Source organism: Dipodomys spectabilis, unplaced genomic scaffold (assembly GCF_019054845.1).
Source record: "Dipodomys spectabilis isolate Male_0828 unplaced genomic scaffold, ASM1905484v1 ptg000119l, whole genome shotgun sequence".
NCBI classification, from domain to species: domain Eukaryota; kingdom Metazoa; phylum Chordata; class Mammalia; order Rodentia; family Heteromyidae; genus Dipodomys; species Dipodomys spectabilis.
Genome location: NW_024870796.1, coordinates 2,207,428 through 2,233,342, shown reverse-complemented (window position 1 = coordinate 2,233,342; position 25,915 = coordinate 2,207,428). Strand labels below are relative to the sequence as shown.

The window sequence follows — 25,915 nt, the reverse complement described above, 5'->3', positions numbered from 1 at the left end:
GGGTCAGGACTTTCCTGGAGAGTTCCAGCATCTTAGGACGTGATGGCTGGCAGGTTTCTCAGCACCTCTCTCGCGCCGGCAGAGCGAGCCCTTTAAGACTCTGCCCAGTGAGCGCGTCCCAGACTCTCCTCCGGAGGGGGCGGGCCCGGACCTCCCGGCCCCGCCCACCCACACAGACCACGCCCACCCGCGACAGGCCCCGCCCCCGGCACTCCGCCGGCGGCGCCTTTGATGTTCCGCCCCGCCAGCTCGCGGAGCGGCCGTGCCCGGCGCCCTCGCCCCGCGCCCACCGCCCGCCCAGGCGGAGCCAGCCCGCGCTCCGCCCGCCGCGCTCCGGGCTCGGAGGTCCACACTCCGGGCTCGCCGCTTCCCGGGCCAGCTCCCCGCACGCCCCCACGTCCCGCGCGTCCGGGCGGCCGGAGCGCACCATGCCGCAGCTGGACGCCGGCGGAGGCGGCGCGGGCGGCGGCGGCGGCGACGGCGGCGGCGGCGACGACCTCGGCGCGCCCGACGAGCTGCTGGCCTTCCAGGATGAGGGCGAGGAGCCGGACGACAAGAGCCGGGACAGCGCCGCGGGCCCCGAGCGGGACCTGGCGGAGCTCAAGTCGTCGCTCGTGAATGAGTCCGAGGGCGCGGGGGTCGCGGGCGCCGACGCCGGGGCCCGCGGCGAGGCGGAGGCCGGCGCCGAGGTGAGCGCGCCGCGGTGCGCGGGGTCCCCGCGCCCCCGCCCGGCCCCCGCCCCTCACCGCCCCGGTGCCCTCTCCCCGCAGGCGCTCGGGCGGGAACTCACTTCGCAGAGACTTTTCCCGGACAAACTTGGCGAGGCTCTGGAGGACGGTGAGTTCGTTCTGCGCGGCCCGGTCCGGGGGTGCCTCCTTCCCCCCCTCCCTCCCTCTCCCTCCCCCCTCCCCCCCCTCCCCCAGCAGCTGCGGCTCCCGGAGGCGGACGAACCCCGGGGGTGGGGGCGGGGGCGGGTTTCCCGGGCTCGGTGGGGCCCCAGTCACTTCCGGTGCCCCGACCTTTATAGGAGTAAACAGACCCCCGCCATCTCCGCCTCTCCCCTGCAGCCCAGGTGACTGACTGCTTTCCCACCCCCCCCATCGCCTCGGGGAGCCCGCGTTGCTCCTTCCCCCCCCCCCCCCTGCTCCCCAGCGGGAGGGCTGAGGTGGGGAGGCCTGGACACGCGGGGTTCGTCTCCCAACCACTTGGCACCTGGCAACACCCTCCGCCGGTTCCCTAGCCAGGCACGGACTTGAAGGGGATCCCTTGGCAATCCTCACTTCGATGATGATTTTTCTTTCAAGAGCAGACCACAGCCTGCAGCTCAGCAGCTGCCCGGGCTGGTGTCTGACCCAGCTGTGGTTTTTCCAGGCCTGAAGGCCCCTGAGTGCTCCCGCGGCATGTACAAAGAGACGGTCTACTCCGCCTTCAATCTGCTCATGCACTACCCACCGCACTCGGGAGCCGGGCAGCCCCCCCAGCCGCAGCCCCCGCTGGTAAGTGACCGCCCCCCCCCCCCAGCAGCCTGCCAGCCTGTGCCCTGCTGCAGGCTGAAACTTGGGCAAGAAAGTGACTTCTGCCTAAGAGGATGACAATTCTGTGCTGCTCCCCTCACCCCTCATCTAAAAACCCAAAGAACGCTGTTACTATGGGAAGGAGGGGCTCTGCCTGGGGTCATCACCTCTTGCCCACTAGCTGTTGGCTTTTGTCTTTCCAGCTTGCTCACAAGCAGGTTTGGGGGCCCTGGGTTCTGGGGTGGATCTTCTCAAGAAAACAGTGGACCCTCTCCCTCCTGAGAGGAAGGTTGTGTGTAGAGTTAGCTTTCTCAGCCTCGGTCTTGGAGGAATAGGCAGGAGAGTTTGCTTCTCTGTTTGGTTCCTAGTTGTGTAGGAGTAGAGAGTTCCCCTCACCTGTGTCATTACTGGCTTGAGTGTGTCCTTGCGGCAGAAGGACCCAGAGTACCAAGTAGGTTCTGAGCAGGCTGGCTTGCTCTCATAGGCACCAGGAATGGGTCAGTCAATGGTGTCTATTGTCAAGGGCCATCTCATTGAACCGGAGTTGATTAATCTTTTTTTGTTGTTGTTGTTCATCATGGGGCTTGAACTCTGGGCCTGGGCGCTGTCCCTCAGCTCTTCAGCTCAAGATGACCGTGCTACCACTTGAGCCACAACACCACTTCCAGTTTTCTGGTGGTTAATTGGAGATCAGAGTCTCATGGTCTTTTCTTCCCCAGGCTGGCTTTGAATCACAATCCTCAGATCTCAGCCTCCTGAGTAGCTAGGATTACAGACGTGAGCCACCAGCGCCCGGCTAGTTGAATCTTTTTAACTACCCAGAACTTTGGGATCTTTGCACCATCACCACAAGTCAGGCCTCTTTGCTCCCGGGTGTAGATAAAGTGGGATGAGCCCGAGTGAGAACATCATAGCAGCACAGCATTTCAGACTGTCTAAAGGTTGCCCGAGTTAAGGGTGAGGGCGTGTGGAAGGCTTGGAGGTTTCTGATGAGTAACTGCTGGTGTAATGTAAGCCCAGTACAGGTGGGGCCACGGGCAGCTCACGGTGGGGTCCACCCAGACCGAGGAGAGGGCATCTGTGAGGCTGTTTCAGATGAGGAGTAAGCACTGTGGAGAGAGCCGTTTCCTGCCAAAGTTGGTGGGAGGTAAGAAAGCAGATACAGGCTGCTCTCCAGAAGCCTGAGTGGAAAACCTGGGAGACAGCTGCCTTAGCAGTGGACTCATCCTCTGGACCCCGTTTCTTCATCTGTTATTCAAGTACGTTGGTTGGCCTGACTTGCTGCCCTGGGGTGTCTGGGCTCATGAGGTGGTTCCCTTCTAAGCCTTTGGGGAGTGGGCTCCCCAACCCTGAGGCCTACCCCCTGCCTCAGCAGATGGTTAACAAGAGATTTTAGGGTCCCCTGTAAGGTCTAGACCCATAGATTTAGGGCCAGCTGACACAACTGTAAAATGCTGGCAGGTGTTGCTTGGACTGAGCGTAGGGTCACTGTGGTCATGGTAACTAGTTAAAAACCTAGGTCCAGCTGGGAGCACTGATGGCTTACGCCTATAATCCTAGCTACTCAGGAGGCTGAGATCCGAGGATCATGGTTCAAAGCCAGCCCAGGCAGGAAAGTCTGTGTGACTCTTATCTCCAGTTAACCACCAGAAAACTGGAAGTGGCGCTGTGGCTCAAAGTGGTAGAGTGCTAGCCTTGAACAGAAAAAGCTCAAGGACAATGTCCAGGCCCTGAGTTCAAGCCCCAAAACTGACAAAAACCCAAACAACTAGGCCCCAGAGTTTCCTGGCAGGGGGCAGGCAGCAATTCAGAGTTCCTCTTACAGCCTTGGGCTAGCAGCAAGAGAATACCCAGAGACAGAGAGCCTCCTTCTGTTTAAGGGTGTGGGTGATGGGACCATTCAGTATTCAGTCCAAGAGTGGGTGGACACTAGACTTCCACAGTCAGGATCAGCCCTGTGGCCTGGCCGCCACCATGTAGAAAAACACAAGTTTCAGCAGTTCCTGGCTGTGTGGCACATGTGTCCTGCCTGGTGCTCCTCCCTGTGTCCCCTAGTTGCTGCTCCCACTACTGGCCTCGTCCTAGCCTCTGCTGCTCTGCGGGGCTGGGATGAAGACAGGCCTGTGGTAGGGGACACTGGGTAGGAGAGAGGTCCATGAATAGAGGGGCGCCTCTTTTGAGCAAACCCCATGGTTGCATCACATAGCAGGTAAAAGTAGCGTGGCCTGGTTTTTGTTTTGTCTCCTCTGCTTTGAGACCTGGGGGGGGAGGGGGGTGCTATGCACTGGGGCTGAGCCTTTTGCCATTCACATGCAATGGCCAGGACAGACAAATGCGGAAAGTCGATCAGTGATTGCCAGGGCTGCGAGGAGGAGGAGGAGGATGAAGACCACGACGATATTGATGACGATGGGTAGTGACCGTTAGTGGGTAATGGGGCTTCTTTTGGGGATTCTGAATTACAGAGATGGCAGTTATACAGCCTTAAACAAAAAGCCACTAAATGGTGCATTTTAACATGGCGCCTTTTTGGACGTATGAATTATGTATTTCCTCATCCCTGTGTTGGGGGGGGTGTCAGGAGGAACGAGCAGCAGCCCCCGTGTGGGGAGCCTGGGGGAGGCGGGGGCTCATGCTGGGGTCTCGCCTATGCGTCGCTGCGTTGAGATTGGGGTGAGGGCTGTGTGAAGGAGCCCTGCGCACGCAGGGGCTGAGGCCATGTGTGGCCCCCCTGACCCCCAGAAGGGGTCTTGCTGGCAGGGAGCGGAGGCTGAGCACCACTCAGGGTGGAGTAGGCCTGTGAAGAGGGCATCTGGCAGCGGGCCATTCCCTAGATTTGGGGGAGTCTCCAGCTAAGCGGTGAGTAGACCCCAGCGAGGCGAGCTATGAAAGAGGCTCGGCTGCAGGCGTCCCGGGCAGAGCTGGCTCCAGCCCCGGCTGTGAGGAAGGGTGACCTGAGCCGCACTGTCCAGGCTGCTGCTTGTCCAACAGGTGAAGATGATGAAGGGCCTGGCACGGGCCTGAGCTTCCCTCCAGACAAATCTGTTGTTGTTATGGCTTGAACTCTGGGCCTGGGCCCTATTCCACAGCTCTTCAGCTCAAGGCGAGCGCTCTACCACTTGAGCCACAGCGCCACTTCTGGTTTTCTGGTGGTTCATTGGAGATAAGAGTCTCATGGACTTTCCTACCCAGGCTGGCTTTGAACTGCGATCCTCAGATCTCAGCCTCCTGAGTAGCTAGGATGACAGGCGTGAGCCACCAGCGCCCGGCCTCTCCAGACAAACCTTAAGGTTACCCCTCTAGTGCCTTCCGCTGTCCAAACCGTTCACCCCCGCCTGAGTGCTGGGCCTTTACCATCCTCTCTCTCCTGGTAGGTTTCTGACCTCAGGACCTTTGCCCCTTCTCTTTGAGCTTCCCACTGTCTTCCACAGCTCTTCACCAAAGTGCCACCTTTTCATTCCCCCTTCAGAGCTTTCTTCAGATGTCACTCTCCCAGGAAGCGTTCTGTGACCCCCTCCTGTGCCCCGCCCCGCGGGCCCCAGCTTGTCTTGCCCACCCCAGCAGCTCTTCAGGGCAAAGTAATCGCATCGCTTTACAAGACACTTACCACGCTGAGCGGTGTCCAGGCCCTGGTTTCCTCATCTGAGCAAATGGGCTACTGAGCCGCCCTCCTCTGCTTAAGCTTTGCCAGAGAGGCACCCTGGGGCCCCGAGCTGGGGTCCGGTTGGCTTTCTCCTGTGCTGTTTTGACCGCTGGCGCTGGCTTGGGGACAAGGCCCGCCTGGAATTCGTCTAGACGCTGTAGCTCTCCATGTTCTCAGAGACTGCGCGGCTGGACCTTGGGGCTCAGGTGCACCAGCCCTCACTTGCTACCTGACCTCGCCCACAGATTCTTTTTTTAGTGATGAGGCAATACTAGGAATTGAACTCCAGGCCTTAACTTGCTAACCCTTAAGCAGTGCCTCTAGGCCATTTTGCCTTAGGCTATTTTCCATCTCTGAAGCTTTTCCCCAGGCTGGCCTCAATCTGTCATCCTCCTACCTATATGCCTCCTGCTTAGCTGGGATTACAGACGTGTACCACCATGTCCAGCTTGTTTACTGAGATAGGGTCTTGATAACTTTTTTTTCCCCCCAGGTTGGCTTTGAACTGAGACCCTCCAGATCTCTACTTCCCAAGTAGGTGGGATTATAAACTTGAGCCACTGTGCCTGTCCTTCACCCAGATGGTTGGGAAAAGTACTTATCCCTAAGCCACAGTGGGAGCCATAGCTGCTCCTCCATCCTGAGAATTCTTTCTCATCCCCAAGATTTATTTCAAAAGCAACTCCCCTTCCTCACCCACGTAAAACCCTTATACAGAATGTAAGGAAACAGAGGGAGCCCGTCAGCAGGTGGCTCTCGCCTGTAAGTCGAGATCTGAGGATCATGGTTAAAAGCCAGCCTGGGCAGGAAAGCCCGTGAGGTTCTTATCTCCAGTTAACCACCAGAAAACTGGAAGTGGGGCTGTGGTTCAAAGTGGTAGAGCACTAGCCTTGAGCCAAAGAGCCTAGGAACAAGTGTCCAGGCCCTGAGTTCAAGCCCCACAACCAACAACAGCAACAACAATATAAAGGGCCTTAGACGTCTCTTAGGGCTTGCTCTGCTGTCTCTCTGGTGTCCAGTCTGGCTGTAATGCTTCTTGGTTTCCATTGAGATGATTTTCCTGGAGCATAATATGAGAGAATCGGGGCTGAGGAAGTAAGAGGAAGCAGGGCCTTCTGCTGCCTCAATTGCCTGTGGGTTTGGGCCTGTGCGGTGGGCTCGCCCTGGCAGGGCCCTGGCAGCAGTGATGAGTCTTGGCTGCTCTTTACTCCTTAGCTTTGTGCTGCGTGATGGGACCTAAGGGATCTTATCTTTATCTTTTTTTTTTTGCCAGTCCTGGGACTTGAACTCAGGGCCTGGGCACTGTCCCTGGGCTTCATTTGTTCAAGGCTAACACCCTCCCACTTGAGCCACAGTGCCATTTCTGGTCTTTTCTGTGTATGTGGTACTGAGGAATCGAACCCAGGGCTTCATGCATGCTAGGCAAGCTCTCCACCACTTAGCCACCGCTCCCTAAGTGATCTTAAATGGCTCTTCTTTGTTGACTCGGGAAGCAGTGGCATTTGGGCAGTCTGCAGCCTTGCTCCCAAGTTGGGACTCTGCTTTGAGCTAGCTTTCTGCCCTGCTCTGTTCTAGGAATAGGGTGGCATGGCTGCAGTTTTTGGGTGTGCAGATGGGCATTCCTCAGGCCAACGAAGAGCCTGGTTGCGTTGGTCGGATCTGCTACGGTGTGTGTGCAGGTGCGCTTTTGCTTAAGATGAATTCTCTACCACTTGTGCTACGGCTCCACGCCCGGCTATTTGGTGGTTAGTTGGAGGTGAGTCTCATGGCTTTCTTGCACTGGGCTGGTTTTGAGCTGCAATCCTTAGATGGCAGCCTCCTGTGTAGCTAGGATTACAGGCATGAGCCACCGGTGCCTGGCTCACTAGGACTTTGTATCTCAGCTCCGCCAGGATTCCCTCAAGGTGGTTTCTCCAGCCAACACCTAAGGCGTTCATTTCGGCTCGGCCTCTACCATGTTGAGCTGAGCTGAGGGTGTTAAAGGAGGGAGCCAGAGGTGAGGGCCCTGTGGCCTCCTGAGGCCTCAGCCCACCCTCTGCCCCCTGCAGGAAGGGGGGTGGCTGGGACTCCAGGGTACTGGTGCAAAGTCACATCACTGCTGAGGCCAGGGTGAGCCCGAAGCCCCCTGGGGGAGAAGGGGCAACATTGAGTCCCCCAGCCTCCTCCCTGCGTCCCAGAGCCAGGGGCCCACCCCACGCGCCTGAGACCGTGCTTCCTGTCACTGTGTACAAACAAGGCTGCGCTGAAGGAAACAGGTGTTTTGTGGGGGTCACAGGAACGCCCTTCCCCTCCCGCAGTAAGGTGCTGTGCTCTCTGGGGCCCTCCTATCCATGGGGCCGGCCAGGCCAGAAGAGGCCCCGGGAGCGGGCCACGGCGCGGAGGCCTCTCCACTACCGCAGCTGCCTGCGCGTGCGCGCGGCCCCACCTGCTCCCCACCAGAAGGTGAAGTGTCGCCCGCCCTCCCTGGGCTGCCGGGGCGTGGAACGGCACAGTGGATGTGGGGTGTCTGGCTGGCGCCCACACTCTCCAAGCTGGGTTGGAGGCCTCCCATTGTACGGGACTCTGGGAAGGAAGCTCAGGGCTGGACTGCTGTCCTTGGCGCCCCCCCCCCCCCCTCGGAGGTGACCCTCAGAATCCCTCCTGTGTTCTCGGCCTGGTTTGGCCAAGCCAAACCTCTGCCCACCCAGAACTCGGCGCTAGCAAGGCAGAATGCTGCGGGGGGGGGGGGGGGGGGGGAGCCTGGGGGACAGCTGGCGAGGCTTCTGGAAAGGAGCCTGGGGAAGGGGGAGCAGGAGGACGCTGGGGTGGGGTACAGCGCAGCCGAGGAGAGAGACGCCCCGAGGAGCGTGGGCTCCGACCCAAGCCCAGGGCACGAGGCGAGGCTGGAGAGTCGCCAGCACGCAGCCTTGGTGCCCAGGCGGCGCTGGTTCTAGAGCCCAGGAAGGCTGGCAGTATGTGGGCGAGTTGGCAGCGGGGACGGCCAGGGCGGTGCCCACCGCAGATGGTTTGAGTTGGACACGCAGGGGCGGGGCGGGGCGGGCTGCAGGAGTGCAAGCAGACCAAGGGCAGAGGGCAGGCCTCGCGCTGGGGGGACCCTAGGGCGCTGGCCAGTGCAGGCCCAGGACGCACCCCGAGGTGGGCATTGCTGATTTCCTCTCACTGCAACCCAAGCGCCCCTGGCCAGCCCTTCCTCTCCCAGGACCCCCGGGGCCGGCTTCTTCCTTAGGCAGTTCACCGCCTTCTGCCTGGGGGAGAGCAGCCCGGGGTGCAGACCCCCACAGCCCCAGGCCGGGGCCGCTTGCTCCCCCACACCTCTGGGTCCCAGTTGTGCCGGAACCAGGGCTGGAGGGAATCTGTCAGCTGGGGGGGGGGGGGGGTCCCGGCCTCTTCTACCTGCCTGGTCTGCACCCTAGCGCAGTAGCCCGGAGGCAGCCTGGTGACACAGGCTTCACCCCGCAGCCGCGTCTCCCCAGCCAGCACGCCCCGGAGATCAGAGGAAGCGGCCTGGCTGCCAAATGCGCTTCCTCCCGGCCCCGTCTCCCGGGCGGGCGGGCCGCGAGGAGCTGTCTGCCCCACACCGTCTGCTTCCAGATGACGTGTGCAGCCGAGGCCGCGGGCATGGGCGGGCAGACAGGGCCCTAGGAGCAGGGGGTGCGGGCTGTCCCCCCTACGTTGTCTGAGCTGGCCTGGGTGCCAGTGGTGGCAAATGGCCTCCTGCTAGAAAAGCCAGATTTCCCTGCAGGGGCTGGGGGTGGGGGTGGGGGAGAAGGAAGCATCCCCTCCCGGTTCCATGTGACCCTCCAGCAAATCTGTCACCAGTGATGGGGGGGGATGAGGGGGTGAGCTAGTTAAGGCTTGTGAGGTCCAGATTGGATAGACAGACCTGCCGTTGGGTGGGCGCGCGTGCGCGTGTGTGTGTCTGTGTGTGTGTGTCTGTGTGTGTGTCTGTGTGTCTGGCTGCCGTCGAGTGGAAGGGGGGGGGCAGGTGATGGAGCCCCGGCTTGGGACTCGGAGTAACTCTGCCTTGGCCGTGGTGGCTGCGGCCCAGCCTCCTGGTGTGCCGGGCCCGCCATCTGAGACGCATTACTGATGCTTTGTAAACTCCACATCATGCGGCCACATGAAAGCCTGGGAACCTAAAAATAGCCACGCCCGGAGCACGCCCCGCACTGGCAGGGCCCAGCTGACCTCTGCACGCACGCACACGCACGCACACCCACCCGCCGCCAGGCCCGGGGAGCCAGGACTGGCAGTGCCACACCCACGCAGCAGCGTGGGCAGCCCCTGCCCCAGGCGCTACCTAGGCACAGATCTCGCTGGCTGAGTCTGGGCTTCGGGCCTTGAGGCCTCACCAGAGGCAGAATGTCAGCAGGAGCCAGGAAGCGGCCTGAGCGCGTAGCGTAGCCTCAGGGCCCGTGCCCGACAGGTCTCTGCCTGGAGTTGTCTGGGCAAGCTCCTAGCAAGGTGGAAGGGGACCCAGGAAGAGGCTCTCCCACCCCTCATTGACCACCGGCAGGGTGGGGGAGAAGGGCAGGTCTGCGGGGCCCTGGGCTTGGGTGAGGAGCAGGAGCCGCTCTTCTGCCCGGCTTTCTGTGCGTTCCCTATGGTCTCCGTGACCAACTGCAAAACCGCTCTTTTCCCTAAAAATAAACATGCTTATGGGATCGGGAGCAGCTTTGTAGCTATCAAAGGAAATCATAGGGTGTTTAAGAAAATTACATTGTGTTTTCAGAAAGCAGCATGAAAGTCATTAAGTTGGAGGCTTCATTCAGATCAGATGGCTCTGTGGCCAGCCTGGTGGCCAGGCAGGCAGAGGGTGGGTGGGCCTCAGATGCTGAGACACAGCCAGGGTCCAGGCGGGGCTGGCCTCCTGCGGCAGCCACCCCAGAGCGAGCTGGCTGGCTTTGAAGCAGTGTGCGGCCCTGGGAGCCGCCCAGCTGCCTGTGGCCAGCAGCCCTGCCAGAGGGGCTAGCAGAAGCAGCAAGGCCCGAGGCCACGAATGCTGGAGGCCAGGTTGAGGTGTGGGAGCTTCCAGGGATGGTATGGTAGTTTGGATCCAAAAGGTCTAGTGAAGCTCTAGAAGGTCCAGGCCACATGTGGCCCTTTGCCACAGCTCAGAGTCTGGCCCAGAGTAAGTGCTCAGCAAACAGTTGTTGAAAGAACAGCAGCCACAATGTATCTAGAGCTTCCCCAGAGCCAAGCCTGTGCAGAAGCTGAGCAAGTAGGTGCTACTGTTGCCCCATTCTCCAGATGGGGAAAACTGAGGCTCAGACAGGTTGAAGAACATGCTAGCAGACCACAAATCAGGATCTGGAACCTCCTGTGTTCCTTGCTGTCCTGCCCGGTTTGTTCTAGAATATGTGGGGCTGGATGCAGTGCGGGCCAGGAAGAGGGCCGAGTTGGTTGGGGGAGCAGCACTTAGGCTCTGTGGAAGAAATGCCATGTGGGAAAGAGTCGTGAATGTCCTTGAAGGCTGGCTGGGAACGGTCCGCAGCAAACGCTCTGAGCAGCCTGGTGCGGATCGCTGGGAATGGCTCCCAGAGCTGTCTGCAGCCTCACTGGGGGCTTCTACTGCCTCACTCTGGTCACCCCACTTCATGGAGAGGTTCAGCAGTCTAGCCTGATGGTCCCGAGGAAATGGACGGCCAGCATCTTGACTTGGCACAGAGCTGGCTTTCCTTTCCTGGAAAGTCTTTGACCAAGGACACGCTCGCTTTGGGCTTTTTTTCGGGTCGGTCGTGGGGCTTAACTCAGGTCCTGGGCGCTGTCCCCGAGCTCTTCAGCTCAAGGCGAGCGCTCTTCTGGTTTTCTGCTGGTTCACTGGAGATGAGTCTCACTCCTGCCTGGGCTGGCTTCAGCTCGTCCACAGTGCTCCCTTGCCCCCTAGGCAGCATATATTTGCTAGAGAGCTGCAGCCTCCTGGCTCCCTGTACCATCCCTTTCCCTCCTCAGCCCGTGGGAGTTGGGCGATTCACCCTCTGCCCTGCGCCCGCGCTGTTTTGCCAGGCGTGTGCCTGACCTCTCCACCTCAGCCTTGCTCAGGCCTCTGCTTCCAAGGGCCCTGCTGGCCGTGGGTGCAGCCCCGCCCCCTTCCCGTGCCCACACTGGGGTGGGGGCGAGGGTGGGAGCCTCCAGCAGCTGTTGGCTGGGCCTCGTCTTGTTTGCTTGTGGATAAACCGCCAGACACAGACCGCACAGAGCCCAAGGCCTCGCCTGGCTGTCCGCAGCTGGGAAGCGGAACCCAGGCAGAAAGGTTTCGCACCCTCCCGGCCCTCCTGGCCTTCCGGGGTAGTGCGTCCACCCTTCCAGCCGCGGCCATCATGGAGGGTTCAGGCCAGACCTGTGCACGCAAGGGTGAGTTCAGGTGGGGAGGTCGAGGCACGCAGCCGGCCAGCTTGTTTCTAGGTTGGTTTTGGGCAGCTGCTGCCAGCCACAGGGGTGCCTGTGAGGCCTGAGGCTGAAGTGGGGAGTCTGGTCAAGAACCCCAAAGGATGCTGCTGGACACCTGGCCCTCCTCGGCTAGGCCCGGCCTTCTCTTCCCGAAGCGCCACACCCTCGCCACGCTCCCTCCAGAGTCTGGCTCCCCTCTTCCCTCAGCCAGGCTCCGCTGCAGCCGTGTCCGGCCTGCACCAGGGCCTGGGCGAATGGGATGCCTGGCCAGGAGCAGCAGCTTGCTGATGTCAACTAGCAGCTTGCTGCAGCAGCTCCGGAAGCGTCTTACTTTCCTCCTAAAAACATCCTGTCCCAGGGGCGTCCCCACATGGGAGGAGGGGCTGTGCAAGTGAGCGAATGCTGGCCCTCCACAGGGGTGTGGCTTGCCAAGCTGCATGGGGGGGGGGTTAGTCCCCACCAGTGCCCTGCAGAGCCTGTTAGCTGATGTCAGGCCAGGTGCTGGGGGACTGCCGCAGGCAGTGGCGCGGTGGCTTTGCAGCCAGCAGGTGAGATGAAGCTCCTGGTCCACAAGGGTGTGGCCCGGCCATTCCCCCGTCTCTGGCCGTGGCCAACACTCTAGGCTGGTCCTCTGGAGAGCACCGTGTCCTGGGCTGAGGATGAAGGGCCTGAGCAGGGCTCCGACTTGCCCTCTCTGTGTGTTGGGGCATGCATACCTGCATGGATCAAGGCTGGCGCATCCTTTGGGAAAGCCCAGGAGCCCTGGGCATTTCTTCCCCGGGGACCCAGGCTAGCCAGAGTCCTGAGCATCTGTGCAGTGCCGTCCAATGACACCCCCCCCCCCCCCCCGCCCGCCCAAGGCTGCCTGATGGGGCTGCCAGGGCTGATGAGGGCCAATATTGGCTCCTGCAAAGTGGGGGAAAGAAATGAGACCACAAGGCGGCTTTTTTTTTTTTTGGATGGTCTGGGGCTTGAACTCTGGTCCTGGGCGCTGTCCCTCAGCTCTTCAGCTCAAGGTGAGCGCTCTACCACTTGAGCCACAGCACCACTTCCGGTTTTCTGGTGGTTTATTGGAGATCAGAGTCTCATGGACTTTCCTTGCCCGGGCTGGCTTTGAATTGTGATGCTCAGATCTCAGCCTCCTGAGTAGCTAGGATGACAGGCGTGAGCCACCATTTCAGTTGTTCAGGGAGTTGTGCTGAGGGAGCAACCAGCTGGCACTCACTGTCCAATGTGGGCCTAGTGTTTTTCCAGAAAGGGTGAGTGGCAGCCCAGATCTTCCCAAGCTGCTCCTCCTGACTCAGACCTGCAGGCAGGAGGGGGTTGGGGGTGGGGGTGGGGAGGTGTCTCAGGTGCTAGTAGGCTGACCCTGGATGCTCTCCCAGCTCTGGGTTGCTGCGACCCTGTGCCTGGCCCTCACTTGCTCCGGGCCTGCCATGTTCTCCCTGAGTCCCCACGTCCCCACACTGCTAGAGTCCCCACTTTGAGGGCCTGGTCTATGCAGTGAAAAGCAATTCAGGGCACAACCCCAGACACAGGAAGGGCGGGAGGCACACAGGGACACTGGCAACTATGCATGTTGGGGTCAGTATATTGGGGTATCACCTTGGAGGGAACACAGGGTTTAAGGGGTGGCTCTGCCATTGTGCCCACAGGGAGCTCCTCATCTGAGGGGTGCGGTGGCAGCCGAGTCGGGTGGGCATGCGGAGGCTCCAGGGAGTCTCTTTGGTGAGTGTGCTGAGGACAAAGATGTCCACGGAGAACCACACTCCCCGGGGCACCCCAAGCAGATCTGGCTGCTCATGGGTCAGGCTTTTATCGGGTCACAGGCTTTTATCATGGAGGTGACCAATCCCAGCAACAAGAGGAGGGGGAATGGAGAGGTGGGAGGGGAGGGGGGACAGGAAGAAGGGGTGAGCACAGGCACCAAGACAGAGGAGCTGGCACCCGAGCAGGAGGTGAGCAGGCCTGTGGCAGCACGGGAGACATGGTGGGGGCTTTGTGGCCCGTGACTTAATTTCACTGCCAGGCAGGCTCCTGGTGCCAGTCAGTAGCCCTGGCAGAACCCCCTGGTCCTGGAGGTCCCCGAGGGGATCTGAGAAGCACTGGCACAGATGAGCCAGGCTAGCGAAGGGAGAGACTGAGCTTAGGACTGGCACAGCCTTGCCCTGTTCTGCTTGGAGGTCATAGGGTCTTGGCCGCATAGAGGGTGGCATCCCAGAGGAGCCGTGCCTCAGTCTCCCCATCTGTCAGTGGGGCTAGTAACTGTGCCCCTCACCGGTTGGGTTAAGGAATGTCTGATGCTCGGTGGCTGTTGGCAGACTTGGAGACATTCCATGGCTGGTACTTGGCAGCTCAGTCATGCACCCCGATGGCTTGTGCCTGCTGGTGGACCCCGCCGTATTTTGGAGGGGGTGCTTATCCCCGGGAAGGCGTTCATAGAAGGGCCTGGTTGGGCCTCACAGGCTCTCCCACCCTTCAGGCTGGAGCCGAGAGGAAGCAGCAACTTTCTTGGCTGGGAAAGTGTTGTGGGGCTCAGGCGCTTGGGGGTTTTCAGAGTCAACTGTCAGCGGCAAGGGGGTTTCTCTGCTGGCGGCAGGGCGGGAACTGGGCGCTCACCAGCCGCTCTGCGCTCTGCGCGTCTGCAGGGAAAATGCCGACTCTCTTTTGCACCTGAGCCTGCATAAGTGGGGGGAGGGGGCAGCCCAGCCCAACCTGAGGGCCAAGAAGCAGGAGACCTGTCCGGAGAGCCCCACGTTCGCCTCCTGCTGCCTGCCTCCAGCCTGCTGAGAGGCCCCAGGGTGGGGGATTCTTAGCGGGGAGCTAGGGTTGGGGTCACAGACTGGGGTGAGCAGCGGCAGGAGGGACCAGCCCTGCTGGGCAGGGCCTATCCCCTGGCCACTGGGTGGAGGCTAGACAAGAACTGACCAGAACAGCAGCGGCTCAGCCCTGGAGTCTGAATGAATCCTGGATCTGTCCTGGTGGGGCCACAGGCTGGTGGGAGAGCAGGGGTTTTGGGGTCTCCTGATGCGAACAGTCCACTCGGAGTCATCCACGCATCTGTGCGCCCGCCCTCGTGAGCACGCTGCATGCCCCACACTGAGCTCACTCCTCTGCCCTGTTGATGTGCTCTGGGCCTGGTGGGGACAGTCACCCCAGGCCTGCCTCTTTGCCCTTGGGAGGAAGGGAAGCGCCTGTCCCTGAGTGTCCCGGAGGACCCCACCGTGTTGTCTGGGAGGTCCTGGAACAGCCCTGTGCCGGAGCTCTGGAGCGGGACGTTCCGCCGGCTTCAGGGGGCCAGAGGTGCTGTGCCAGACAGTTCCCCTGGCTACCACTACTAGGCATGGGGGGGGGGGGGGGGGAGCTGGGCCAGGCCCAGCCACAGCCTGTGTGACCGTGGGAAGGACTGGCCAGGCCTCAGTGCCCTCCCTGGCGGCCTGGCCTCCCAAGGGCCTCGAGCTGCGGGTGGGTTCTCTGAATCCCCCGCCAGCACTCCTCCTGCGCTTGGTGGCAGACTCCCAGGGGAGGCAGGACCAGCCCACGGCTCGCCCTCAGCACCCACATAGCAGTCATGGGCTGAGCTGCACTGCGGCCTTGCCTCGGCCAGCCTGAGCCGTCCTGCACCCTGCATGAGTCGCGGGGTGCTTTCCCGCGGGTCACAAGGCCTGCTATCTGTCCAGCCGGTGATGGCCTGTGTCCTAGCAGATAAAGAGGCCTCCAAGATTCCCAGTAAGTTCCCTACTTTCGTTGCCCCTCAGCAAGCGGTGACTCCCCCAAACTCTAGCTGGACTTCCCACCTGTGCCCACTGAGGTGGAGGGGACTGATACTCCCTCTCGGGGACAGAGCCCTGAGCTGAGGAAGACAGGGCCTGTATGAGCAGAAAGCTTAAGGGGGTTCTGGTTTGGCTCTGTTGAGTTTGAGGGGGGTCCACTGAGAGTGGAATCATTCGGTGAGCATGTTTGAACCCAGGGCCTGGAAAGGAAGTTGGGAAGGTGACAAAGGCCAAGGAGTGGCTCAAGGGGGGGGGGGAGACAGCAACTGCCTGAGGCCAGGGGGGGTAAAATGAAAACAATTGCCCACTGGGGCCAGGATGGTGGACCTCGCTGGGAACCTTGACAAGTTGGCTGACGGCTGGGGAAGGATTCCAGACGGGAGCAATGGCAGCCTCGTCGTAGCCTAATGAATGGGGGTGAGATAGGCAAGATTCAGAAGGTGTCTGAGGCAGCACGTGAAGGGCCTCAGGCGTCCACGCTGCCCGTGCTTGCTGCCAGCTGCCAGGCGGCCTGGGAGCTGAGGGGAAGGCGCAGCTCACCACGGGAGGCAGGAACACGGAAAAAAGATGGCAGACCAGGGCTGCCGCTTGGAGGGGTGTGAGCTTTGTGTCCCGCCTAGAGTTGGGCTCGGACCCAACTTAACTTTTTCTCCCCTTGCCCGGAGTCCCCAGTAGCCAGGTTGCAATTTATTCTAGCTGGGAAGCAGAGCTCGATTGTAGTAGGTATAGACGCCCTGAGCACTCGGGTCTGGCAGTGTCTCCCTGTGGCTAGGTTGTGTGTGGAGCCCTCTTCCCAGCCTCTTTCCCCATCAACAGATGACTGACTCATCTCTTGACTGAGAACCAACCTCTCAACTGTGTGAAAAGTAAGAGTCCTGTGGTATTAAGAAAACCAGAAGAGTGGGGGCTGGGCAGCACCGGTGGTCCTGCAGGGAGCCGGGCCTCACACCTTCCAAGTGACAGGGCCCAGAGGTCCTTTCCTAGAGGAAAGAGTGCCAGGCGCTGCTGCCTGGGAATGGTGGCTGTGTGCAGTCTTGCAGATGATCCACAGGCCTCCCAGATCGAGCACCCGGGACCTGGGTATGCCTGCTCAGGCAGAGTCAGGGGGCGGGGGCAAGTGCACAGGAGAACACCACCACAACACAGGATGGAGTGGCGCCTCCACCTTGAGCGGCCCACATCCTGCCTCCCGGCCCCCTTCCCCCTCCGCCTCTCCAGGCTCATTTCCCCTCCTTATTTTTCAGCACAAAGCCAGTCAGCCCCACCATGGAGTCCCCCAACTCTCTCCTCTCTACGAGCATTTCAGCAGTCCACACCCCACGCCCGCCCCTACAGACATCAGCCAGAAGCAAGGTATGGTGGGCCTGGCGTGGGGAAGGGGGCCTGGCGTGGGGAAGGGGGCCTGGCGTGGGGAAGGGGGCCTGGCGAGACCAGAGCCTGAGGCCCAAGATCTGACTTCTGAGACTGGGTAGCTTGGCCGCTTTGTAACTGGCTGTGCAAACCCAGGGCCCGTCTTAAGAATGTGAAGGCTGGGGCTGGGAAGGTGGCTCCGTGGTAGAGCGCTAGCCTGGGGCTGGGAAGGTGGCTCAGTGGTAGAGCGCTAGCCTTGAGCTGAAGAGCTAGCTGAGGGACAGCACCCAGGCCCATGACTAGACCCCCAAAAAAAGAATGTGAAGGCTTCCAGCTGGGGTGGGAGGTTCCTGTGAGTGACCCCCAGCCATTAGCATCTGAGCGGCCACCATCTGTGCACCTCTGATAACTCAGAGCTGCGGCCTCCTCCTCCCCTAGCAAGAAAATGGAAAGTGGTGGTTGTGATGGCTGATTCACCTCAGTCCCAGCCCAAGTCATTCTGAAATCTACCATTGTCAGCTGTGGGAAAGCTGCTGACTCAACCCTGGGGCTGGGTGGAGCCCTGGCTCCCCAGGCCAGGTTCCTGCAGGCCTTCTGCTCAGAAAGCCAGGCTGGAACCTGCAGCAGGACACATCCAGCTGCAGATCAGCAGGGGGCCCGGGAGAGTGACACCTAGCCTCCCACTCTTGAGGGGTTCCATAGACAAGTCACCCCACTGCCTTGCCCTCGGTCCCCTTACCTCTTAGGCCACTGTCCGTGCGAGGATAGCCCTGAACAAGTCATGTGTAAAGCACTCGCAGAGAGAGGTGGGGTCGTAGAATGAGCCATCAGAAGCTCTAGTGTGCAGTGACTGCTGAAATCACCACCAGCCAGGCTTAGCACTTACCTGGTTCTTCCTATAGTTCATAGGCCGCTGCAGACCCCTGACCTCTCTGGATTCTACTCTCTGACCTCAGGCAGCATGGGACAGCTCCCCCACACTGTGAGCTGGTGAGTGTGGGCCCCATGGGAAAGGAGCACTGCAGGCTGGATGGACTAGACCTGCCCTTCCATGCCCATCCTTCTACACCAAGTGCGCTGCAGGTGTAGTCAGCACAGGCTGGCCAGCAGCTCTGTTCCACCCAGCTCTGCGAGGGGCCTTGTGGTCCTCTCACCTCTGGGCATTCCCCAGTTGGCTTGGAGACCTCTAGAGCCATGCAAGTTTGAGAGGAAATGAAGGTAGGCCAGAGCAGGGAGAGGACAGACTGGACAGCCATCAGAGGCTGGTGGTTGTGGAGTTGCTTGAGGCATCAGCCCTCTGTTTCTGTGGTGACTTTATTCTGTGGAGGCTTTATTACAAGGCCAGGACAAAGGACCCTATAACCCCCTGTTGGGCTTGACTGGGCCCAAGGGTGTTTCTCAGCTGGAATCTGCCCTCTGCAAGCTACAGGGTCTTTAACTCCTTGACCTGTGTGACCAAGGCAGATCTCTAACCACTCCGGGCCACGCAGTCACCCAGGTAGAACAGGAAAGACTGACTTCCGAGGAAGGCAGGGAAGGCCACAAGCGTGCCTGCCCCTTCCCACCGGCTTTTCATGATCGGCACACTGCTCCTTTGGACAGAGCTCCACTTTAAATACAAGGCGGGCTCTCTCCAAGCACCCTCGGGAGCACGATGGGGCAAGAGTGCTCAGAGCGCAAACGACACCCCCAAAAAAAAAAATCCTTGAGACTTGTCAATTAACCATCAGAAAACCGGAAGTGGCGCTGTGGCTCAAGTGGTAGAGCACTAGCTTTACGCTGCGCCCAGGCCCATAGTTTAAGACCCACAACCGACAAAACAAAAACCAAGAGCCTTGAGCCTGCAGAGGAAGTTTAGCCACTAAAGCTTTAAGCACAGGAGGAGCAGCCGCCGTGTGTCCTGGGGTCCCGCTGGGCAGCCCTTGGCTGCCAGGAGAGGACTGGGTTAGCTATCTCTACAGTGAGCCTTGCAGTGGGCCACACAGGGTTCTGGATGCAAAGAAGCACTACTTAAAGCTGATTGATACTTAGGTTTCTGCCTGCTCAGAACTCGTTTTGCCAGGTGGGTGACCCAGGCAAGAAGCCAGACAATGACAGGGCACTGTTAGTATTGCTTGGCCAGGGATGATAGGGACCAGAGGGGTCTCATTCCACTTGGGATGGATGGATGACCAGGAGTGGAGCAGGCAAGTTGGGGGCGGAAAAGCAGTTCAGACATTCGCAAAGGCTCTGGCGTAGGTTATCAGCCTGAACTGTCAAGGAAACTTAGGAAGGCAGCTGGGAGGCCCAGGAAGTCTGTTGAACTGGGTCCTGGGAGGAGACTAACACGCTAATCCAAGGCTTGGAACGCTAGTACAGCTGGTAGGAAGAAATAGGTGCCGCGGAAGTTTCCCACTGGTGGCAGAGGTTTGAAGTGCATCTGAGTGAAGAGGTCCATTTGTCTTGAAGACTGTATTGGTCAGGCCCAGTAAGGTGTGCAAGTCCTTCCTCATGGCTGGCTGGCTGGCTGCCAGGCTCCTAACAGCTGTCTCTCCCAAACACAGGCCCAGCCCTCCTCTCTACCCCCTGTCCCCTTCCTGCGGATATAGACAGCACTTCCCTGCCCCTCCCGCAGCCCCTGGCGCCCCCTACCCCAGGTGAGTTCCCTGCTGGTAGCCAGGTTCCTGCTTCCTGTCTCCCAGGCTTCAGTGCCCACACAGGGCTGTGCTTACCCTGTGTCCATCTGTCCGTCTGCTACTCTGTGCCTGAAAACAAAGGTAGTGGGAGTCTGAGGCCTCTGCAGAGCCAGGACAACAGTGCACGCACACGATTAACTTCACTAGAGTTCTGTACCCTGATTGGGGCAATGCCTTTTACACCAGTTCCCCCCCCCCCCCCTTTAGTGCTGCCCTTCAAGGGATCGCACACCTGTGCAAGCAGCAAGGGACGGGACAGTTCTCCCCCCCACAGCACAGTGAGGTGAGGGGGAATGGGCTCAGACAAGGAATGGCAGCTGCCACTTGCAGCTCAGCGCAGGGAGCGAAGTGTGGACACAAGCTGCTGGGGAACACTCAAGAGACCCCAGCCCTGCAGTCCAGTCAGGGAAAGGATCATGGGAATGGTGGTTTCCTTAGAGAGGCAGGGAGAATTACACTAGCTGGAGCTGGCTGGGGGTGAAAGGAAGCAGAGATCTCAGCAAGGAGCTCAGGCAGGATTTGAGTCTGGGTTTGATTCTGTGAACTGTGGGGGGAAGTTCAGCAGGAGTGAGCCAGGAACATTCTAGGTCATGAGGAGAGGGGCTTAGGGTTAGAGCGTGGAGGCCCATGGGACCACTGTTGGCTCCCGAACCCCATCCATGGGGCAAGTGGCAAGGAGGGGACAGACTCAGTGCTGTTTGGGACTCAGCAACTCTGAACAGCAGTCGTACAGTTTTGCAGCGTCTGCGATGTGTCAAGAGCAGGGTTTGTGTATCGCGTGTGTGTCAAGCCGGTGGGGTGGGTATCTGTTCACCTGTGTCTTCCGGCACTGTGCAGGGGATTGGTGTGCCTGAAGTCAGGCTCAGTGTTCACCCCTCCTGCCACCAGGCTCACTCACCCATCCCTGATGCTGGGCTCAGGTGTTGCGGGTCATCCGGCAGCCATCCCTCACCCGGCCATTGTGCCACCCTCAGGGAAGCAGGAGCTGCAGCCCTATGACCGAACTCTGTGAGTAGAGTAAGAGCACCCCAGGATGTGTGTGTGGGGTGGGGGGGGGACACGTGGACAGGCGGTCAGCAGACCTATTGACCACTCAATATCTATGCCTTCGTGCCCAAGACAGACTTCCTGGAAGCTACCAACAGGCCCCTGGCTCTGCCATCTTGTGGCATGAGCTACTGCTAGGCTGATTTTTCTTTTCTTTTCTTCCCTATGATGATCCTGGGGCTTTAACTCACGGCCTTATACTAGTGCTCTTCCACTTGAGCCATAGCCTCACGTACAGCTTTTTGCTGGTTAAATAAAAAGAATCTTCACAGATGTTCCTGCCCTGAACTGGCTTTAATAAACTACGATCCTAGGATGACAAGACATGCACTGGGACTGGGGCTTTCAGTAGCAGGAAAGGGTGGATAGGAAAAACATTTTTATTTGGGCCAGGAGGAGAGGGGCTAGCCGCAGTGGTGGCTCACACCTAGAATCCTAGTTATTCAGGAGGCTGAGATGAGAGGATCCTTCATTTGAGGTCAACTTGGTCAGGAAAATCCCATGAGACTCATCTCCAATTAACTACCAAAAAAGCCAGAAATGGAGATGTGCAGCTCAAGTGGTGGAGCGCTAGCCTTGAGATAAAAGCTCAGGGATGGCATCCAGGCCCTTAAATTCAAGCCCCAGGACCAGTACAAAAGAACAGATGGGTGAAGTCTGTATACCTGCTTCTCCCTGGCTATAGTCTCTGTCCTTAGTGCTGTCGTTTGTAAACCTTGGTATACACTTCACACCAGAGGAGGGTGAGGCGCTATGGGATTGGCCACCAGGGGCAGAGGGCAGCTCTTTAGCAATCTGTATCCTCAGGAAAACACAGGCAGAGTCTAAGGCAGAGAAGGAGGCTAAGAAGCCAACCATCAAGAAGCCCTTGAACGCCTTCATGCTCTACATGAAGGAGATGCGAGCCAAGGTCATTGCAGAATGCACACTCAAGGAGAGTGCCGCCATCAATCAGATCCTGGGCCGCAGGGTGAGGCCATGGGCAGGTGGGCTGGCAAGGATGACCCCGAATCCCTTCACCATGGTGCAGCCTGGACTTCCCTGATGTACCCCCATCTTGCCCCTCTTTCCTACTGCAGTGGCATGCACTGTCTCGAGAAGAGCAAGCTAAGTATTATGAGCTGGCCCGCAAGGAAAGGCAGCTTCACATGCAGCTATACCCAGGCTGGTCGGCACGGGACAATTATGTGAGTGACTAAAGATAGGCCACAGGCTGGGTCGGGGAGCCTTCTGAGATACCGTTTGCCAGGCTGCTGTACAATCAGAGAGCAGAACTGCTGTCCTAATGAGACACACGAGGCAGAGCACCCAGGGGCTCCATGGTTTTACTGGAAGAGGCAGAGCAGCGGCTGCGAAGGCAAGCCCACACAGCCTGTCCCCTGCAGAATGCATTCGGGGTTGGGCCACATGGGCAGATGAGGGAACATCTGGAGCTTGTTTGCTCCAACTTGATCAGATTGGGAGAGGAAGAATCCTCCAAGTGTAACCCCCACAACAGCCTGGCAAGAGCCTCAATCAGAAAACTCGGAGGCCTCAAGATAGGCGGGACTCTGCCCAGAGTTCCAGGAGCAGCTGGCTAAGCAGCAGGCCAGGGCACTTTCTCCATCCCACATCTGAGCATCTTTTCCTTCCCTTCAGGGAAAGAAGAAGAGGCGGTCAAGAGAAAAGCATCAAGAGTCCAACACAGGTGAGGTCTTGCCGCAGCAACAGAATGTCCTCCCCGTGTCCCCCTTTCCAAAGATCCATGAGGGGAGGGGCAGAGCACCCAGCCTCGAGCCTTCTGGACACAGGTCCTTATAGACAAGTGCACCTTCAAGTCTCCATGCCCCAGGGATCACCAGCAGAAGCAATGTGTGTAAGCAGGTGGTGTGCTGAGAGGCAGGGAGCCCTCCCAAAGCCCTTTGACGATAGGAATGGCCCTGCTGTCCATCTCAAGTGTGGAGTGCAGGCACAGCAAACGGCCTTATCCCTCAAGGGAATGTGGGGGCCAATAACAAATGGATAAAGTGGGCAGGTAGTTGCGGTGGATGGACTTCCCCACAGGCATTTTCTGGGCTCTTGTGGAGCCTCCATGCTGAAAGGGGCCCTGGAAGCCTGCTTGAGTAGACCACCTTGCCACTTCATCATTCTTCCCACTGACTTTTCTGCCCAGCTGGGTGATACCTTCTCTGTATCTTGCTCTAGGTCCCCCCAGACCCCCACTGAGGCTAGCTGTGCCATGGAAATGTCCATTCTTTCTGTGGGGGCTCTGGGGTATCTGTAACTGGCTAACACTGATATTACCTCTTCGTTCTGGACCCTGCTCTGCCCTGCTGCCTGCCTGCTCGCCCTCTGCTCTGCTCTGCCCTGCCCCGCCCGCCCCTCTGCCATGGCTGTGAGCAGACCTTGGCTCGCCTAAGAAGTGTCGTGCTCGCTTTGGCCTCAACCAGCAGATGGATTGGTGTGGCCCCTGCAGGTGGGTTTGTCCCCACCATCACTCTCCCTTTGCTTCAAGCTGCTTCCCCAACTGCCTATGTTCTGCTGGGCCTACAGTTCCCTCCTTTGGCCCCCCAGGCCCCTCCCCAGGCATCCCCAATGAATGAGACCACCACACACCTTGTGGAGATCACATGGATCTAGATCTTACAAGTGGAGAGACAAAATATTCTAAACAGAAGGAAAGGCAGGTGGCACTGGTGCCAGCCAGATCTAGCAAGTCCTTAGCAGACAAATACACAACTCAGGTGGCATGGGCCTCTGAAATGGGATCCCTGCTGATAAAGTGCGCTAAGAAAAGCAAGGCAAGAACACTAAGACTGTCCAAATAACCTGGCTGCCTGTCCTGTGACTTGCTATCTTAGACCAGAGGGCTAAGTGGGGAGCAGCGGTGTCCCTGGGCTGTTGTAGCTAACGGGTCCCACGGTGCCCAACTTGTATGCTTTAAGAAATAACGTGGAGTCAGACACCAGTGGCTCATGCCTATCATCCTAGCTATTTAGGAGGCTGAGATCTGAGGATCACGGTTCAAAGCCAGCCCGGGCAGGAAAGTCCGTGAGACTCTCATCTCCAATAAACCACTAGAAAACTGGAAGTGGCGCTGTGGCTCAAGCAATAGAGCACTTGCTTTGAGCTGGAGAGTTCAAGGACGGCGCCCAAGCCCAGAGTTCAAGCCCCATGACTGACAAAAGAAAAAGAAAAGGTACTGTGGGTATGAAAAATACCCACTAAGTGCATAGTTACCACATTTAGGTCAGGCAAGGCCTAGCAGGACTCAGACCAGAGGCAGTCAACCATGTAGTAAACTAAGCCAAGTAAGGGCTAGACCCTGAGTTCAAACCACAGCAATTGAGGAAAAAACAAAGCCAGGCACCCCTGGCTCATGCCTATAATCCTAACCACTCAGGAGACTGAGATCTGAGGATCATGGTTTGAAGCCAGCCCCAGCAGAAAAATCTGTGAGACTTCTTTCCAATTAACCACCAGAAAACCAGAAGTGGTGCTACGGCTCAAAGTGTTAAGAGTGCTAACCTTGAGTCAAAAACTCAGGAACAGCACCTAGACTTGAGTTCAAGCTTTGCAACCAACTAAACCAGTTTATGCTTAAAGACAAACTGGCCTAGAGAATTCTTAAGTTGGCAACAGGCGAGAGCCATTACCCATTTCTTCTTCTCTTAAGCCTAGTTCTAGGGACTGGAGACTAGTCAGCCAAGAAGGCACAGGCACTGCAGATCAGAATCCCACAAACACACGAAGCAGATGCTAGAAAGATCCATACTAGGGGATGCTCTCTGGAAAAGCAGAGACAGTTAGCATGCCGGCCCATTCAAGTTCCCTCTGCCACCTGGTGGTGGTCATGAGAATTGCACATGCCCTGGGTTAGTCCATGAGGTAGATGCAAGTCTGAGGGTACAAGCTTGTCACTCAAGCCATGGGGGAGGGGAGACAAAAGAGCAGCAGCCAGACCTGAGCAAGATCAGCAGTTCTTTTGGTTGTGGTGTATGACTATGAATTCACCCTCTGTTTACAGATAACTCTCTTCACTATTCCTAGGAGGAAAAAGAAATGCATTCGGTACTTACCCGGAGAAGGCCGCTACCCCAGCCCCGTTCCTTCCGATGACAGTGCTCTAGGCTGCCCCGGGTCCCCCGTTCCCCAGGACTCACCCTCATACCTTCTGCTGCCCCGCTTCCCCACAGAACTGCTTGCTGGCCCTATGGAGCCAGCACCAACATCCTCAGGCCTCTCTGCTGCTCTCAGCCTCCCAGGCCCCGAGCCCTCCCAGGTCCCCCGCCACAGCACCTTTCCGTGTACACAAGTACAGCAGCAGGAGTCTCTGAGACAGGCAGCTTAGTATGCACAGAGTGTACCCCAAACCTGGGAGGAAGCTGCAGAGATCCAAATCACATGGAAACCAGACAAGGACTTGTCAGGTCCCAGCTTGGAAGCTTTCAGAAGCTTCACGACATCTGCCTGAACCTGACCTGGGCTATCGATTCAAACTGCTCAAGCAGTTGGGATCAGATCTGTGTTGTCATCTCATTCAGGGCATTCTGGGGCCTATAGCAGCCCACATCTCTTCTTATCACCCGCTATGCTAGCCAGATGCCCTTGCCTCCCCCCCCTTTTTTTTTTGCTGTAGGACATAGATGGGCTGGACCTTCTCTACAAATGACTCATGTCCCTTCTGCCACACCCTCCTATGCCAGACACTTCATGGACCAAGAATGACCTGTTAATAGCAAACACATGCAGTGTCAACCACAAAGCTCAAGATGACAGTGCTTCTCATGGGGATTGAGAAGCTGTTTACAACAAACCAGCTGCTACTCCTAAGCTGGACCTGAAGAAGCCTCTCACCATGTTCTCAAGCTTGCAAGAAATGGAGCAAATGGAATTAGGCCTATGAGTCCAGGCAACAGGAATAACCTGGCCCCCCCTAGCAAGCAAATGTGGGTATAGAGGGTGTCTGGTTTTATTTCAAATTACCCATCTCCGCTTATTAATCTTTTCACTTCCACGTCCACCTCATCCCCATCAGTTAGTTGAGCCAGCTTTTGGGCAGCTATGAGCAAACAAACACTGGCCCTACGCCTGCAAAGCCTATCCAGCATGCAGACTAGGCCAGCTTGCATTTCCTTACGGGGCTGCAGGAAGAACCATCACAACTAAAACCAAGGAGCCCAGAAACCTCTAGTGGTGGACATGATTTTCACCACAAGCCATTTTAACATTTTTGAGCCAAGCTTCAATCCTGAGCCTTAAATTTTTTTTTTTTTTTGCATTCTCACTGTACCTAGTCTGATTCCAAAGAAAACTAGCTGTCTATTCCACACGCCCCTCAAGAAAACTTTTAGTTCCTACTTTAGCCACTGGCTTTTCAGAATCCAAAGATCACATATTCTAGTGTAGTGTTACAAGAAGTCTTGGGGGGGAAGACGACCAATGTAGTATTCAAAGTATTTTTGTATTATTAATGTGTCATCATAGAGAAACTTTTTTAAACATAATAAAGATACTTTTTACTGGGTTTTTTCAAAGCCTGAC

The 25,915-nt window shown here is 58.2% G+C and overlaps 1 protein-coding gene across 15 annotated transcripts; it reads left to right on the top strand.

The window, feature by feature from the left end:
- Positions 1–428: 428 nt before the first annotated feature.
- Tcf7 (transcription factor 7) lies at positions 429–25,914 on the top strand. Of its 15 annotated transcripts, none has more exons than XM_042688903.1 (13): positions 429–689; positions 771–837; positions 1,372–1,496; positions 16,565–16,673; positions 17,573–17,660; positions 19,214–19,306; positions 20,234–20,353; positions 21,200–21,362; positions 21,472–21,579; positions 22,031–22,079; positions 22,775–22,847; positions 24,422–24,442; positions 25,078–25,914. In XM_042688903.1, the coding sequence occupies exons 1-13, from the start codon at positions 429–431 to the stop codon at positions 25,097–25,099; spliced, it is 1,299 nt and encodes a 432-aa protein (XP_042544837.1). In that variant the 3' UTR covers positions 25,100–25,914. The 15 variants fall into 15 exon arrangements, with proteins under 15 accessions (XP_042544837.1, XP_042544840.1, XP_042544838.1 ...); XM_042688906.1 differs by having other exon boundaries at positions 25,011–25,099; XM_042688904.1 differs by lacking the exon at positions 22,775–22,847.
- The last annotated feature ends 1 nt before the right edge of the window (position 25,915 follows it).